The sequence below is a fragment of the Enhydra lutris genome, unplaced genomic scaffold (assembly GCF_002288905.1).
Source record: "Enhydra lutris kenyoni isolate GAN:26980312 unplaced genomic scaffold, ASM228890v2 scaffoldscaffold61, whole genome shotgun sequence".
Classification (NCBI taxonomy): Eukaryota; Metazoa; Chordata; class Mammalia; order Carnivora; family Mustelidae; genus Enhydra; species Enhydra lutris.
In genome coordinates this window covers 5,473,989-5,491,211 of record NW_019154145.1, presented here as the reverse complement: position 1 = coordinate 5,491,211, position 17,223 = coordinate 5,473,989, and the positions used below count along the sequence as shown (strand labels likewise).

At 45.2% G+C, this 17,223-nt stretch overlaps 1 protein-coding gene across 1 annotated transcript in view; it reads left to right on the top strand.

The window, feature by feature from the left end:
• The window catches only part of LOC111158618 (protein kinase C theta), a 180,775-nt gene extending 165,949 nt beyond the window's left edge, over nucleotides 1–14,826 (top strand). The window contains exons 16-18 of the mRNA XM_022520757.1: nucleotides 2,906–3,094; nucleotides 11,061–11,189; nucleotides 13,599–14,826. Coding sequence (XP_022376465.1) covers nucleotides 2,906–3,094; nucleotides 11,061–11,189; nucleotides 13,599–13,754 — 474 coding nt within the window. The 3' untranslated portion in view covers nucleotides 13,755–14,826. The remainder of the gene's footprint in view (nucleotides 1–2,905; nucleotides 3,095–11,060; nucleotides 11,190–13,598) is intronic.
• The last annotated feature ends 2,397 nt before the right edge of the window (nucleotides 14,827–17,223 follow it).

The window sequence follows — 17,223 nt, the reverse complement described above, 5'->3', positions numbered from 1 at the left end:
AAAGTCTAGTCACTGTCCTTTGTGAAATAGGGACCACAGGACCTACCCCAGGAGTTCTTACAAAAAAAAAAAAAAGAAAAGAAAAGAAAACATAATGTATGGCAAACACCTAACGCAGGTCCGCACACTTCTGTTCAGGCAATGTGAACCTGCGTTGTACTTCTTCCTCCTGACCTAAGACAAATTCTTTATTAACATCACCTAGCTTTAAAAGGCTTCATTTCCACCACAGCCGTCTGTGGTCCTCCAAATTTCTTTTCATCTGTCCTTGCAGATGAAGTTGTTGATGAAGAGGGTCGCTTAGAGCAGTTTCTGGTTGCTTTGTGCTCCCCCTGGTGACAAGCCCTGGGAATTGCATGTGAGGCAGCTTTCCCCGGCCCCTCCCAATTTAAGGCAAATACACCAGAACCCAGATTCTGTGCCTATGCTCACACAGGCACCCCTGTTTTCTTTATCACTCTCTCTGGATCTACTTTTAAACTTTGCCTTAAGGAATATTCTATCTTCTCTAAACTTGAAAGTTAACTTTTGAAGTATTAAGTATTAAATTTAAGTATTTGAAAATTGAGCTAAGGATAGTGGTTAGAATTTTTATGCTGGAAGTCAGTGCCAGATCGCCAACATCTGTCTGCAGCTTGGTCTCTATTTTCACAGATGGGTAACTGTTGATCCAGATGCGTCCCTATCCTAGAATATATAGTCCTTTCCATAGGACACAGCACTCATCTTCCCTACTTTTCCCTGGGTTCTCACGACAACCCGTGCCAGATGTTATCACCACTTTTTACAAGTGAGGCACAGAAGGGTCACGTGATGGGAGTCTGCCCCAACTACACCAGAAGGGACTGAGCTGGAACCCACAACATCTTGCATGGCCGTCTCAGCTTCCTTGTGGTTTATCAACTCTGGTGTTGGAAGCACTTCTGCCACCATAACCTGGAGCCTCACTCCAGACATAGCTCCTTCCCCAAGGACAGGCATGGGGTGGGATAGCAAACAGAGCTGGCAGCTGTGCACTCGTTCTGCTGCATCAAAAGATTCACCAACATGGAGACATTAAATGTCTAAAAACCATCATTTTTCTTTCCTAAAGCCACCAGTGCTGTAATTCTACCGTTCATTCCCAGGGCCCACTTAAAAAGAAACTCCATTTCAAATGAGGAACTCTAACCATAAAATGACCTTCGTGCGTTTATGTGTATGTGCTCACACAGGCGGTGGCTGGGGGAGCACGGAGCTGGGCTTTAAACTACAGGTGGAGAGGATGACCCATCCCGAGAGTCTCACTTTTTAATTTCGTCCTTCAATACTATTATTGCTTCTCCATTTTGTGTAATGAAGCAGCTTGTCCCCAACCCATCCTGGGAGTGGCAGCCATGAAAGACAAGGATTTTTCTCCTTTTCTTCATTTAACAAATTGTTGTGGTCCTACTATGTACTGGATTTAATTGTGGCAAAATATACATACTGTAAAATACACCATCTTTCCATTCTTAAGAGTATTATTCATGAGTGTTAAGCATATTCCTATTACACAACCAATCCCCAGAATTTTTTAAATCTGGCACAACTGAAACTCTATACCCATTAAACAGCTCCCCATTTCCCTGAACCCCAGCAACCATTTTACTTTCTGTCCCTATAAATCAACCCCTTCTAGGGCCCTCAGAGAAGTGGAATCCTACTGTGTTTGTCTTGAGTCTGGCTTATTTCACTTAAGCACAACGTCCTTAAGGTTCGTCCAGGTCGTATCGTGTGTCATGATTTCATTCTGTTTGAAGGCTGAGTCGTGTTCTGCTGTATGTATGGATCACATCGTTTATCCATCCATCTGCTGATGGACACGATGCTCCGTTTAGAGAAGGCCGCAGCTCGGTTTGTTAGGATTGCAAGCACTGAGCAGTGTCACAGGTATACGAGCTACGTCCCAACATTAAATAAGGAAGCGGTTGAATACGGATTACAAAATCTTTTCCACCAGGAGAGTGGATTGGTGGAAGGGTAGCAATCTTTTTAAAACGTAGGTGAGATCCCAGGCTTTAAACTCACTCACTTCCCTAAAGGACAGACCAGGCCAGTTCTGCTCAAAGCACTGCGGTCAAGCTGCACACCAGTCTCAGGGAGCAGATTTCTGCATCTGAAGTCTATTACCCCGGTCTCTCTTGGCATACTGCCTGAATTTGTTTGTTTTGTTTTGTTTGAGAGAGAGAAAAAGCTCAAGTGGGGTCGGGGGGAAGGGTCCAGAGGGAGAGAGAAAATCCCAAGCAGGATCCTTGCCCAGCCCAGCTTGGGGCTCAGTCTCACAACCCTGAGATCATGACCTGAGCCAAAATCATGTGTCAGACACTTAACCAACCGAGCCACCCAGGCGCCCCACTAAATCGGACTCTCTAATGGTGACCGTAGATGGGACTCGTTTGTTGTACAACTGTGGCTGGACAGGCTTTAAGGGATGGATTAGGTCAGATGACCTCTTTGGAGGTGTGAGTAAGTACTCAAAGTTTATGCAAAGTCTCAGAAGGGAAGTCAGTAAGACATGTGGGTTTGGGTTAACTATTCACAGGAGAGCATAGATACACACCAGCTTCCTTAGGTCCGAGTCCACCACGCAAGTCCTCACATCGCAGGTGGGAAAATGAAAGCTAATGGCACATGTCAGTTGTACATAAGACCAGAAGAAAAGTAGACATTAAAACCAAAAAAGGCTTGCTCAGTTTGGCACTGGCCAGTCATTTCTATTCCATCATCAGCTTCTCAAAAGATCCGTTTCCGGCGTGATCTGTGTTAAAACCACATACTGTCATCACCATCAACAATTTACTGAGTGGTGTTGAAGAGTTCAAGCAGGGCTTTCACTCTTCTACCTCCTGTTTATTAACTACGTCTCTGCCTCTTGATCACACAGATCTTGTTGGGTCAGAAATACAACCATTCTGTTGACTGGTGGTCCTTCGGCGTTCTCCTCTATGAGATGCTAATTGGTCAGTCACCTTTCCACGGGCAAGATGAAGAAGAGCTTTTCCACTCCATCCGAATGGACAATCCCTTCTACCCTCGATGGCTTGAGAAGGAGGCGAAGGACCTTCTCGTGAAGGTAAGAAGTGAAGTCAAGGAGACTCCACAGGATTAGTACTGGGCATTCTGCCTGGTGCTCCCATTCATTTCTAGGTTGCAATGGATATATGGTAAACAGTAGTGGTCTCAAACTGGGCTTACATGGGATGCTCACCATCTGTGTCAACGAGGCACAAACAGGATGGACGTTAGACACCAAAATGAGAAGATAAACATCTGTGTGCACAATTTACACAAACAATGTCCAAAAACCAGTCCCAGGACTATTGAATGCCCTCACTTTGAGAGGTGACTGGCACCTTGACAAGGGCAATTTGTGGCTAGAAACTCAACCTTCAGTTTCCCATCATGCCCATTAAACAGGTTCAGTCCAGTGAATCTTACCCTTCCCACCTGGACAGGATATAGGACTTTTCTGCTCACTCAGGCCAACGACAAATCTCTCATCACTCCTAAGCCATAAAATCTCCGTTCAGAAATTAAAACTCTTCAACCCAAGACAGAAGTTTTCACATCAACCTGCTCTCTAATGCAGAGACTTCTAATCCCTCTCCTCCCATGAGGTTCAGGACTGGCAGCCACTCACCTCTGGAGAAGGGAATGTGGTTATATTGTGGTCAGCTGTGCCCTCCAACGGTGTTCTCTCCCTAACTCCTGAGTTTCTATTTCAGACCATACCAGGTTAAATGCAGGGGGAGGATGGAGGAATGAGGAGGAGAAACAATTGTGATTTTATGGCTGGGTGGTTTCATGCTCTGAACATGGTGGGTTGTGAAGGTCAGCATTTTTGTGAGACAGTCTGGTGGGTCTTTGGGAAGTACCAGTAAGTGTGAACATTTTTGGCTGAAGCCCTTGGTACACAGGCAGTTCAGTCCATTCCCTGGTTCCGCTACTGTACCAAACTCCAATTCCATGATGTCCCATCTCACTAAGCCCCTCCCCACCCCCTGCCTGCTGGATGAGCCTCTTAGGCAGTATTTAAAATTATGCAGACCAGCTCTCCTGCCACATTCCCTTCCTGTGTCCACGGGAAATATTGATGCATTTTCCCCCTATAACTCAGAGTTCAGACGGTCACTATCTCTGCAGCAATCTCCAAGTCAGACCCCTGACCACGACGGCCCAGAACGAGTGCAGAACTGGTAATGCCACAGAGGGGAACAGGGCTCAGAGAATCACTGGCTGTGAACCGGGAGCTCCTAGGGCAAACCAATGAAGAGACATAAGCAGCAGCTGACCGCCATCACTGAAGACTGGATTTTAGGCAGAGTCCTAGTTTACCCTTGTAGAGGACGCAAACACAGTGTTTGAGTACAAAAAAACAAAAACAAACCCCAGCACTCCACCATGCTATCACACAGAGCTGCCACCTGCTCCCAGTGAGCTTCCCAGCAACTCTCCAGACAAGGAGAGCACCCCTGCTCCCTCCCTCCAGGGGTGCTCACCTTGGGGGTTGGATTCAATGTGTGGATTCTGCTGGAACCCTGAAAGAAGTGGACCAGAAACACAGGTGTTTTGAATTCCGGCATCACCCATCTCAGCCGGCTTTTTAAAAAAAACATCCTTTAGGGAAATAATTTTCAGCCTTGCTGTCTTTCTATTGAAATGGGAGAACAGGATAAGACCTTTCAACATTAGAACTTACCAGTGGATTTTAAACCTAAACTAAAAAACAGGACCAGGCCCACCTTTTTTCACGAGTCTGCGTCTCTCTCCTGAACTCCTTGGACTTGTGAAGGGCAGCCGCTGCTTCTGCGCGCAAACTACTGACAACTCTTCCAGCGTCTTCGAAATGTTGAGGCAACTCTAGAGCTCTCCCTCAGGAACCAAGATGTTGATTCTAAGGTGGGGAAGAAGCCCTCCCAGGACACCCAGCCCAAGGCTGAATGCATTTAAAATCCTAGCGGGTTCACTGCAGCTTCTGTTATCCGAACAAGTCATCAACCCAGAAAACTCTCGAACAACCAGTTAAACATTTTTAATGAGGGGACAACACACGTATAAGATGAAAGCGGATTTCAACATTCACCAATTAAAAAGAGGACTGCCCTAAAAATGAAGTGAGCGGGACTGGAATGGAAACGGTTCTGCTTTACGTAAAGGCAAGTTCAAACGTTACCCGAGTTGCCGCTTTACACGCGGCTTCGGGTGAGGACGGTTGACTCCAGCCCCCGCAAACAGGGTCACAGACAGAGGGACTCACACAACACATTTACCTACTCACGGTTCTGGAGGCTGACGTCCAAGAGCAGGGCCCCGCAGGGCTGGTGTCTGGAGGAGACTGTCTTCCCGAACTAGGCACCTTCCCGCCTGGCCCTCTTATAGTGGGGGAAGTGCCCTCTGCTGTTTCCTCTTAACTAATCTGTGGGACCAGGTTCCGCCCCATATGACCCCACTTAGCCTTAACTGCTCCCTCCCTCCAGGGGCGCTCACCTTGGGGGTTGGATTCAATGTGTGGATTCTGCTGGAACCCTGAGAAAGCCTGCGCCAACACAACCCACCAGAAGGAGGAAATAAGGGAACAGTCTGGGGGCTGCCCAGAGCCGGTCCACCTTCAACTGTTGATGTCCCGTAAAACTCAATAGCTGTGCTTCCCAAAGCCAGCTCCGCCTCGGGACCTGGGAGAGCTCCCAGCAAGGAGTGAGGGCGAAGGAGTAAGGGGGCCAGGTGGCGTTAATCAGGAGGAAATGCTGGGAGGGATGGTTTCCAAAGACAGAAGTACTGAGTAGGAAGAAAGGATCACTCCCAGTTGGAGGAAGGAGGATGACGGGGCACATGTGTGGAATATTACTCAGCAGTAAAAGAAATGAACTATCATTGCTGCACAAAATCGGTTGGATCGCAAGGGCGTTAGGCTGAGCGACCAGGAAAAGCCAGTCTCAGAGGTCACGTCCTGTGTGAGTCCACTTGTGTAACATTCGCGAAAGGACATTGTGGAGACAGAAATCAGATTAGTGGCAGTGGGGGTTAGGGAGTGTGACTGTAAAGGGGTATCCCAAGGGACAACTTTGTGCTGACAGGACAGTTCTGGGTCTTGTGTGTCGTGGGAGTTACCCAGAGCTACATGTGGGATGAAATGACAGGAGCAAGACACACACATTTTATCAATGCCAGTCTCCTGGTTCTGATATCATACTGTAGCTATATATAAGCATTGGGAGAAGCCGGGGGAAGGGTACACAAGACCCTGTATTAGTTTTTTTTTAAGATTTTATTTATTTATTTTTCAGAGAGAGAGCGAGGGAGAGCAGAAGCAGGGGGAGCGGCAGGCAGTGGGCGAGGGAGAAGCAGATTCCCCACTGAGCAGGGAGCCCAACGCAGGACTCGATCCCAGGACCCTGGGATGATGACCTGAGCCAAAGGCAGATACTTCACCAACTGAGCCACCCAGCTGCCCCCACCTGTACTAGCTTTTCGCATCCTGTGAACCTGTATGTATGGACTGAATGCGCCCACCCCAAATTCTGTATTGCAGCCCCAACCCCCAAAGTGATGATTATAGGAGGTGAGGCCTTTAGGGCATAATTAGTCATAGATGACATAATGAAGGTGGGACCACCATGATGGACTAGTGCCCTTATACAAAGAGGAAGAGAGAGATTTCTCCCCCTCCAGTACATTCACCAAGGAAAGGTCACGTGAGGACACAGCAAGAAGGTGACCACCTACAAGCCACAAAGAGGGTCCTCACCAGACACTGCCCAGGCTGGCACCTGGATCTTGGACTTCCAGCCTCCAGAACTGTGATAAGGAAATGTTGATTGTTTAAGCCACCACGCAGTCCAGGGCCCTTGGTTATAGCGGCCCAAGAAGACCAAGACACTACAATTATTTCAATGAACAGGTTATAAACAAAATAAAATCTAAGACAGAAATGTCAGCAAATACCCAAGCCAAAATCACGTGCAGTTTCAATAACAGGAAAAAGATTTGCAGTGCGGGCAGAGGAGAAATCAGGTTGAACAGAGCAGGAACCAGGAGAGCGGAGGATAAAGACTGGCAGAGGGAGGGAGGGACCAGTTTGTGAAAGTGGTTTTACATCCATGTGGAGGACTTGGGGCTAATTCTTTCCATGTGAGGGAGTAAGATTCCCTGTCCTTGCTCCATGAGGAAGAAAGTCCTCTCCTGTGTCCTAGCAGTTGGGCGGATAAAAGTTGGTTTCCCCCATGCGATTTGCTGACAATAAGACTGGCCTCGAGTTTCAGCTCTGCTCCCCATTTGCTCTGTAACTTTGATCCAAATTCCCCCACATCCTGGAGCTCCCGTTTCTACAATGATCAAAGGTAGTGTCATTTCTGAGAAACTTCCTCTAGGCAAGTGTAGATATATAAAGTGTCGCACAACCCAGAAGTAATCGGTCCTCTGAGAAAGCGGCACCTGCTCCAGCAGCAGCATCTGTGTCGGACTCCATCCCCTCTAGCCGCAGTCGGGCAGGGATGCATACGGCACTGATCAAATTATTCGGCGGAAGAGGCTGCGTTCCATCATGGATTGGAACTGCGACACGGCTGTTCCGCTGACTCTTGCCAAAGACACAAAGACACGTCCTCTTTCTCCCTCCTGTATTCATCCAGGATGTCCTGCCCATTTATTTGGAAACTGCTGGGAGATGAGTGATCTCAAGCAGAAACAGCTCTAGCTCGTGTAGAAAGATCAGAGGAGGGAATGAGGAGGGGAGGAGACTCCAAGGACAGGCGCTGAGCACTGGTGGCCGTCCTCTGCAGCCCGGCACTGTGCTCTAGCCCAGACCATCGAACGAGTTTAAACAAACTCCGGCTACATCCTGGCCATTCGTGCACGAGGGGTGCTGTTTCCTATAAATGTAAACCACCCTCTGACGGCCTTTGTGAACAAAGACAAGACTTTATTCCTGGACACTGAGTTCCTGGGTGCAGCTTCCATGGCACAGAGCTGATGGCCTCCCATGAGGTCACCCGTCATCTTCATTACCTGGAAGGAGGAGGGGTGATTTGTGGCAGGACAGAGAAGGAAATAACTAGCTCGTGCAATACTAGAAGGAAACTGGCCTCTCAAAGCTGGAGATCACATTATATTCTCATTACACATTTTATCTTTAAAAAGATAAAAAATAAAAATATATTTTTTAAATTTCACAGGTACATAGACCAGGCTCAGAAAGCTTTGTCATGATGCCCTAGGTACAAATGCCATTTGGTACTAGGAAAATCTAATGGGAAACAGCGTGGCACACATGCAGCCTAAGGTAGCTATTTCTAATTTAATTCACTAAAACCTTTAATTATAACAACATGAGCTAGTTTTTGGCCCATTCTTGAGGCACTCACACCTTCCCTCTCGTCTTGTTTCTTCAAAATGTCCTTAAGAAGTAGAGATCAATAGGGTATTTTATGATTGTTTCAAGGGAAGAGATATAGGGAAAGTCACTTATTCCCTCTGCTTCTAAAAAATCAATCTGGTTTTCCATCTGTTGATTTACATTGGTGTCTGAATCTACAGAAAAAAAATTTTCACTGTGAAGTTGGTGCCTTTTCTGTATGCTGTTCTATATGCTAAAAACAAGAAGCTAACAGAAAGTGAGGACTGAAGACATATGGTCTGTAAGTTGTAAAGTAGGACCACTTGCTCAGTTATTCAGCAAACAATCATTGAGCATCTTTGTGCACGGCACTGTGTGCCCCTGGAAGAAGGCGTCTGCCCTCAGCTACACTCTAGTAAAATAAAAAAAAAAAAAAAAAAAAATACTCTTAAAAGATATTTATATATAGTGATTCTTTATCTAATGAAGGGAAGATGTTCGAATGTTCTGTGGAACCCACAGGAGAGACTATTCAACACCAAAAACGAGAAGGGGCTGCTTATAATTTAGGCTCTACCCCTGACGATGGCAGGATCTGTGATCTTGAGCAAGTTACAGAGCTACTCTGAACCTTAGTTTCCCCAACAGACAATGGGACAGTGATATCTGCTTTTGGAATCTCTTTTTAAAATCAGGATGATACAGCTGAGGTATCTAGCACCATGCCTGACTCTCCAAGAACGTTGGTTGGAATGAGTCCCAGAATCAACCATATGACCATGAGCTTGACTTGAAGGGCAGGGAGAGCTCACGAGGAGTTAAGGGAATCAAAGAAAACCTCACAAAAAGAAGGGACATTTAAAGACTGGTGGGCTGGGACTTAAAGATGGGGAGAAGGAAATGGGAGCAGAAGGTATAGAGAGGTATTTCCTCTCAAAATGGAAAGGTCACTAGTGAAGGACAGAGGTAGGAAAGACAGGTGGCACATTCGGTGAGTAGACATGTCTGGACAGAGGAGAGGGTTACGGGGAATGGAAGAATGTGTGTCAGCAGAGGCCACAGAGAGCCTGGGATGGCCACCTAAGTGCAGAGGACATAGGACTCCCCATGGCATAGGATGACCTTGCTTCACCATGAATTTTATAGGTGAGGAGACTGAGATGACCTGCCCAAGGCCATGTGGGTAATAAGTCTCTTGAGTGACAGCCTCATGTTAGTGGTTTTCTAAGAGAGCTTTAAAGCCTTAAGTTCCATTAAGAGGCCGCCTCTGCCAGCATAGGGTAAGGTGTGGGAGGACGTTAGGACAACTAACCATGTGGATGTACTAGGAGGTTATATTAGCATTATACTTGGATTAAAAAAAAATTTCATAATTACGAAAAAGAAGAAAAAAAATCTCCACTTTGCTACAGCATGTTGGTTTTGTTCTTTTAGTTTGGGGATTTTGCGGGGGAAGGGTTTGGTAGAACCTTTGAAGATTTTCAAGTAGGAAGGCAAGACAAGTAAAGTAGTGTTGGAAAACACATAGACTGGTTATTCTTAAAAGGGGTAAAAACAAGAAATCCCTCTAAAATAGTTGTTAATGGAGGTCAGGCCCTGCCGGAGCCTCATGGAAAAATCACGGCATTTCACTGTGGTTTCTGTTTCAGAGACCCACGGTGTCCTTATGATCCCTGTAGTTAGCTGTTACTTTATAAACAGACATCTAGGTGGGGAAGGAAAAAGTGGCACCCACGGCAGGCACTCGGGACCTGTGGCTTCCCCAGGTCCCGTGTTTAGACTCTCCTATTCCATACTGCCCTTGTCCTACTGTGTTTGAATTTGAAGAGTTTCCAAGTTTCTTTCCTGTCCTGGCCAATGTTCAGTTTGACCTTGTGGGAGAAAGTAACAGGAGAGGGGACAGCACACAAATATATATATACATATATATATATATATATATATTTGTGTGTATATGTGTGTATATATATATATATATATATGTATATATGGAACAAGCCAGAAAATATTAAAGATGATTTGACTTAAATATTATTTTACCGTCAGGCTTGCAGATGCCTTATCCAAAGCAGACTCTCGGCAACTGGTTTATATTATCCCTAAAGTGAGCTTTTCCTCATGGCAGGACTGTTTTCCTTAGAAGGCAGCTTTATCAGAAATCAGAGTCGATTAATGCTCAGTCAACCAAGCGACAAATGATCCACATACTCTCTGTGGCTTGGTTTTACAGACCAGGCATCAGTGCGCACACACACACGTGTGTGTGTGTGTGTGTGTGTGTGTGTGTGTGTGTGTGTGTGTGTCATCCTACCATCCCCCCCACAGAGCAGTTCTGCAGGAAGGACACCTCACTCACTTCACACGTGAGGACACTGTGAGTCAGAGAGTCCCCTAACCTGCCAGAGGTCCTATCCATGTAGGATGTATACAAAGCTGATTTCAAACCAGGTTTATATCCCTTGAAAGACAGCATTTCTAGGGCAAGGAAGCAAAAGCCCAGATTCTGGAATGTTCAGAAGGCTCATTTGAGGGAGAATATTGTCACCAGTGTGACTGGAGGCAACGGCTGGTACTGGTAAGTACAAAAATAAGTTTAGAAAAGTCAAATTCCGTGGCTCTTGGCTTGTGCACTAAGAAGTGTGATGTCATCCGAGGCTGACCAGCTAGTCCCTTGAGAAGTAACGGCCCCCTTTCTGCTGCTGCTCAGCTCTTCGTGAGGGAACCAGAAAAGAGGCTGGGAGTGAGGGGAGACATCCGCCAGCACCCTTTGTTTCGGGAGATCAACTGGGAAGAGCTTGAAAGAAAGGAGATTGACCCACCATTCCGGCCCAAAGTGGTAAGGACCCACCAGGACCCTTTACTCCCCGCCATTCCTGCTTTGCTTCTCCCCCAACCCCGGGCTGCCTGCCTACCCTTCACCCCTGACTGAGCCCCAGCTTTCCTCCTGGGTTGAGTTCTTAGAGAAAAGGGCTTCCTTAACTATAGTTCAGGTTATTTGGCTGGTGGGGGAGCGGGATGCAAGGGGATGTTACTCTTGTTTGGAATATCTAACCTCCATGCTGAAGTCATGTACCTGCATAAAAATGAACTGCTGGGCGTACATGCACCAGACTTAACATGCGTGTGCCAAGGGACTCTCCGAGAAGATATGGAGCCTTTGCATGGGTACATCCATGCTCCATGGTCCCTCTACATGAGTCGGACTTGGATGTCAGGGATGTGGGAACCATCATTTCCATGCTATTTATTCAAGTCTGCCTGACATTTATAATTCATTCACATAACTCTATCCTCTGATAGTGATTGTTATGTGTTCTTCTGTTTAAGCAAGAAGTCAGTTGGGGCTTGGGAAAAGACAGGTCTCTAAGTTCCCATGTGTATGCTCCCTAGCAGAAGTCACTAAGCTCCATAAGGAAAGGCAGAATGACCTGGCCACATGCAGAACCGGCCACCATAAAGTGAAGACAAAAAAGCATGGTTAAGGTGAAGGAGCTCCGCAGACGGATGTTGAGAATGGTGCAAGCATGGCTCAAATGGTTGCTTTTAGGTTAGGTTTATTTGACCACCATTTTTACAAGAATTGATTTTTTTTTTTTTTTAAGAGTAAAGCAAAGTGCTGGGTTTGCCAGCTTCACCCACTCCTGGTGATTACTGGGAAAGCAGGAAAGACCTGGGCAGATAAAAACCATCTCTGCTATCATTTTGCATGGAGAGGGCATAGGCTTGTGGATTCCAAAGCAGAGTGCTTCACTCTAGAAAAGAGCTACTCCTATTAGGAGAGTAGGTGGCCAGAAGCAGCAAGTGTGTTCCCAGGGTTAGCAGAGTCCGTCTCAGCGTTTGTCCCCAGCTCTGGGGATGCTCTAAGTGTTCTACAGGCTGGCCTCTAGCACTCTTATTATTTGTGAAAGTGCCATGCCTAATCGATGAGCTAATAATTTGTGATAAAAGGGTGAATACCCAACTTTTGCATCAACATGGATGGGACTGGAGGAGATTACGCTGAGTGAAATAAGTCAAGCAGAGACAGTCAGTTACCATATGGTCTCACTTGTGAAGCATAAGGAATAACACGGAGGACATTAGGAGATGGAGAGGAGAAGTGAAGGGGGGAAATCAGAGGGGGAGATAAACCATGAGAAACTGTGGACTCCAAGAAACAAACTGAGGGTTTAAAGGTGAGGGCGGTGGGGGGATGGGTGAGCCTGGTGGTGGGTATTAAGGAGGGCACGTATTGCATGGAGCACGGGGTGAATCTTGGAACACTACATCAAAAACTAATAAAGTACTGTATGCTGACTAACATAACACAATTAAAAAAATGAATTTTTAACCTTGTTTTAGCTCATCAGAATAATGTGACTCCTGTCTCAAATTCCATGGTACATCACAATCAACTTGATATTGTCCACCTAAAAAATCAGAATTTTGATCTACACTTTCCCTATAGGACAATTCTTGATTCTGCCAGTGGGAAGGAATTTCCCTCAAATGTTGTATAAAGAATGGCCACAGGCCATTGGCCTCACCAGGCTACGAGCCCCCTTGAGGGGCTGACTCTTAGTTATGCTCATATATACAAAGGGGGCTTTTTGATAACATTCAGAAAATTGAACTATCCACCATAGAAAGCAGTATTTATAAATAGATGTTTGCTTTTACATTCTTTCTTTTTTTTTTTTTTTCTCATGGACACCAGTGGACTGGGTGGCTTGAGGGAATCTATCTACCTGTGGTCCCAATCTGTTTGTGGAAGACAGTCCAAGATGGTTAATAATAAAATTAACACAGAGGAACTAACAGTAGTGAAGGATATTCATATAAGAACAGGAATACATAATCCGAAAAACTCCTGCCCTCAGTTCCCACCCTTCATCCCTTCCCTCCTCCCCCTCCCCAAACTGTCCCTGAAGACTGAATGGGTACAGGTCAAATTTGGGCTCACTGCTGCCTCTAAGTGCCAATCCTGTTTCATGTAAACTATTAACCAGAAGCAGGATATCCTATCTGAATGTATATAGTGAAGTTCCTTTACATGCATTTAGTTGTGCTATTGCTAAGTGAATGCCTCAAGATCTTGGAAATAGTCCATAAATCCACACAAACAACCATCCGTAAGTATTACTTGTTGACCTACAGTGCCCGCCTTGTCATACAGCGACTATAGCCTAGATAACAAAAATGAGGATAATTAATTCAGTGGCTGATTTTCTTCCCTTTTTCCCTCCACCCCTCCCTTAAACTCAAGAAATCACCGTATGACTGCAGCAATTTCGACAAAGAATTCTTAAATGAGAAACCCCGGCTGTCGTTTGCGGACAGAGCCCTGATCAACAGTATGGACCAGAACATGTTCAGAAACTTTTCCTTCATTAACCCAGGGATGGAAAGGTTGATATCCTGAAGTACCTCCCCTGACACACGAGGGAATTTGCCTTGCATCTGCAAACCTGTTCCAGTGACGCTCCTTGGATTCCTTTTCGCCTTGGGAAAGAAAAGAAACACTCAATAATACAGACTGAGACCTTTTAGCTCCTCACTGACTTCGTATCTGCAGCAGAAGCCAACTCCACTCCACTAATAACCACGCCCTTTGGTGCCTCTCCTGTGGTCACTCTTGAAGCTAGGTCATTACTAACCATAGCTACTTACTGGCATGTTGGTTCTCCTCTGCACTGTGGAAAGACCTGAAAAGTTCATACTGCCCTAAATCACGGCTCTTCCCGTGGCCACCAACGGCTGATCAATGACCTGAGGGGCACAGGGAGCCCTGACTTCTCAACACCGAAACAGGATGTCACCAGCTGCAGGCATGGACGTCATTCAGACGCAGACAAGGAACCACTGACCCGTTTGGTTCTGTTCGCATCTGTGGAAGTGTAAATGGTGGTGGGGGCAGGCCTGGATCGGTTTTTATGGGAATTCTTCACAATAAACATAGCTTGTAACTTGAGATTTACAAATCCATTCATTCTGATTAGCCCTGAAGTTCTCGGGAAGGAGGAAATGGAAAGTAAGAAGAGCTTATGTCACTGAGATGGAGGGTTTACTAAAACACCTGCTGTGGCCATCTTGTCAACACAGACATTAGAGTCGAACAAAGATAGAGTCATTCACTCCTCCCGGTAGAATTACTTCATCCGCCCATACTCAGCTGACCTCAGTATCAGTGGAAGTCACTCATTACCATCCGCTTCACACTGTAACAAGAAAGGAAGTGCACAATTCTTCCAACAGAAGAGAAAACCAATCTCTTATTATACCCTTAAAGTTGATTTGATGACTCATTTATCTCCCATTAGGCATTATTCAAGATAAAAGACCTATGCATGCTATTGGTAGCAGTCGATCTTGTTTAACTAGAATTCTAGCTATACATTTTTAAGTATCTGTGCTGTTTGTATATTTTGATAAAATATTGTGACTTAATGATGAAGAGGTGGATATGTAAACCTGGAATAAAAGAAAGAAAGAAAGAAAGACGCCTCCTAATAGTTTAATTCCCTACTTGTGCCCCGCAAGAACTTGGGTTTTGTCATGCTATTATCAAAGTGCAGCTAGCATTGAGTTGATGTTGTAAATTTTGGGAATCCTGAAAAATCCCCAAATGGGCGAGAAACTCAGGTGACTTCTAAGTTACTGTTGTGTTCCTCTTTCCCTTCACCCCAAGATCTCCTGGGAGTGGTCCATGAGTGATGCCTCGACTCCAATCCGTATCTCTAGTTCTAATCTTGTTCCCAGGCTTCAGTTTCCACTGACCTGCTCTATTTTCTTACAGTCTCAACCTCTCTTGTGTTTCCTAACTCTGTTACTGGCACCATCATGGGTCCACTTGTCCCGGCTCAGAACCTCACAGTCATTGTCAACTGTCCCTTCCCCCCTATTTTTTTTAACCAAATCTTGTAATTCTGCCTCTACAGTCTCTCCAAAAGACATCCTTGTCTCTACTTTCTCTCCTGCTAATCATGTCTGGATTAGTCTCCCTATCCTAAGTCTTTCTCCCCATTTTAATTCATGTACACATCATACATTATAAACTACAGGGTAGGAATAACTTTTCCTCTGCTCTCTTGTGTTAAGAACCCAGGGCCTGCTGATTAAATTGACAAGAGAAGCACACTTTTACTTACACATGCTATACTCATATATGTAGGAGTGCTCAGTAATGGATAATTCAAAGAGTAGTTAGAATTTAGGATTCAAATAACCTGGCTTAACAGGATAAAGTAGGGTGGGGGAGAGAAAAGTCTCCTATGGGAAGGACAAATAGGTTTCTTTAAGGAACATAAATGGGGTTTCAAGAGAATATCACAAACTTTCAGAAGTTTGTAATGATGCTTGTCTACAGAGGGATGAGTGGTCTTCCATCTTCCTCAGGGCTGTAACATGCCCCCGGAGGGAGGACTTACGGTAAGTAGGTTTACTCTTGGTCTCACTCCTACAAACAGACCCACTGTGAAGGAGAAATTTTTGTAGTTCTCAGAAATTTCTGCCTTGGTCAGATAAGGAAAGCTCCAAGAAGACCTCTTCCTGCATCTGCTGAATCCCAAGTGTCTTTAATATTTATTATTTATGAAACATAAAAATATTATCTCCAAAAATCAGTTTTTAACCCCATTCATGTTCAAAACTCTGTGCAATCTTCACTGGTTAGTGAAAACCCATACAGGGCCACCCATTTTGTCCTCAGCCTCTCTACCTGACTTCCCATTTCCACCTGTCATTCACCTGTGCTCCAGGCAATCTGAATTTCTTAGCACTGCCTATAAACTCCCACCAATTCTCACCTCTGGGACTCCCTGATACTAGTTTTTCGGCCTAGAATGCCCATTTCCACACAGTCAACATCTATCTGTCTCTCAAGACCCAGTTCAGTTGACATGTCTGCCATCAAGTTTCCCAGTCCTGGGATATCCCATGAGCTGTTGTAGAAAGATGGCAGCTCAGTCATGATTATAGCATTGCAGAAGTCACTGACTTTCCTGGATGGGATTATCTCACCTGTAAAATGGAGTGCATTATCGATAGTGTATTGGGTCGTTGTGAGAATAAAAGATGATCTGGCACAGTGGGGGACCTTAGTGCATGCTTCCTAAATGAGAGTTACTGTGGTGCTTTCAAGTTGGTCATGAGCCTGCCAGAAGGTATCTGTATCTATATGTACCTACCTACCCACCTACCTACCTCCCTATCTAAAGAGATAGATAAATATCTACAGATGTACCTTAGAGAGATTGCGGGTTTGCTTCCAGACCACCACGGTAAAACAGGGATCATGATAAGGTGAGTCAAGTGAAGTTTTTGGCTTCCCAGTGTATATATGAGAGTTATAATTACACTGTACTCCATTAAGTGTGCAGTAGGGTTGGGTCTTCAAAAAAATCAATGTATGTACCTCAATTTAAAAATATTTAACTGCTCAAAAATGCTAACCATCGTCTGAGCTTTCAGTGAGTCATAACCTTTGCTGGTGGATGGTCTTGCCTCGATGTTGATGGCTGCTGACTAATCAGGGTCCTGGTTGCTGAAGTTTGGGGTGGGGGTGGCAAATTCTTCAGTAAAACAACAATGAAATTTGCCACAGAAACTGACTCTTCCTTTCACTAATGTTTTCTCTGTAGCATCTGGTACATTTGACAGCATTTTACCCATATAGAACTTATTTCAAAATTGGAGTCAATGCTCTAAAATCTTCAAAACAAAGAGGCAACCCACAGAATGGGAGAAGATACTTGCAAATGACAGTACAGACAAAAGGTTGATATCCAGAATCTATAAAGAACTCCTCAAACTCAACACACACAAAACAGAGAATCATATCAAAAAATGGGGAGAAGATATGAACAGACACTTCTCCAATGAAGACATACAAA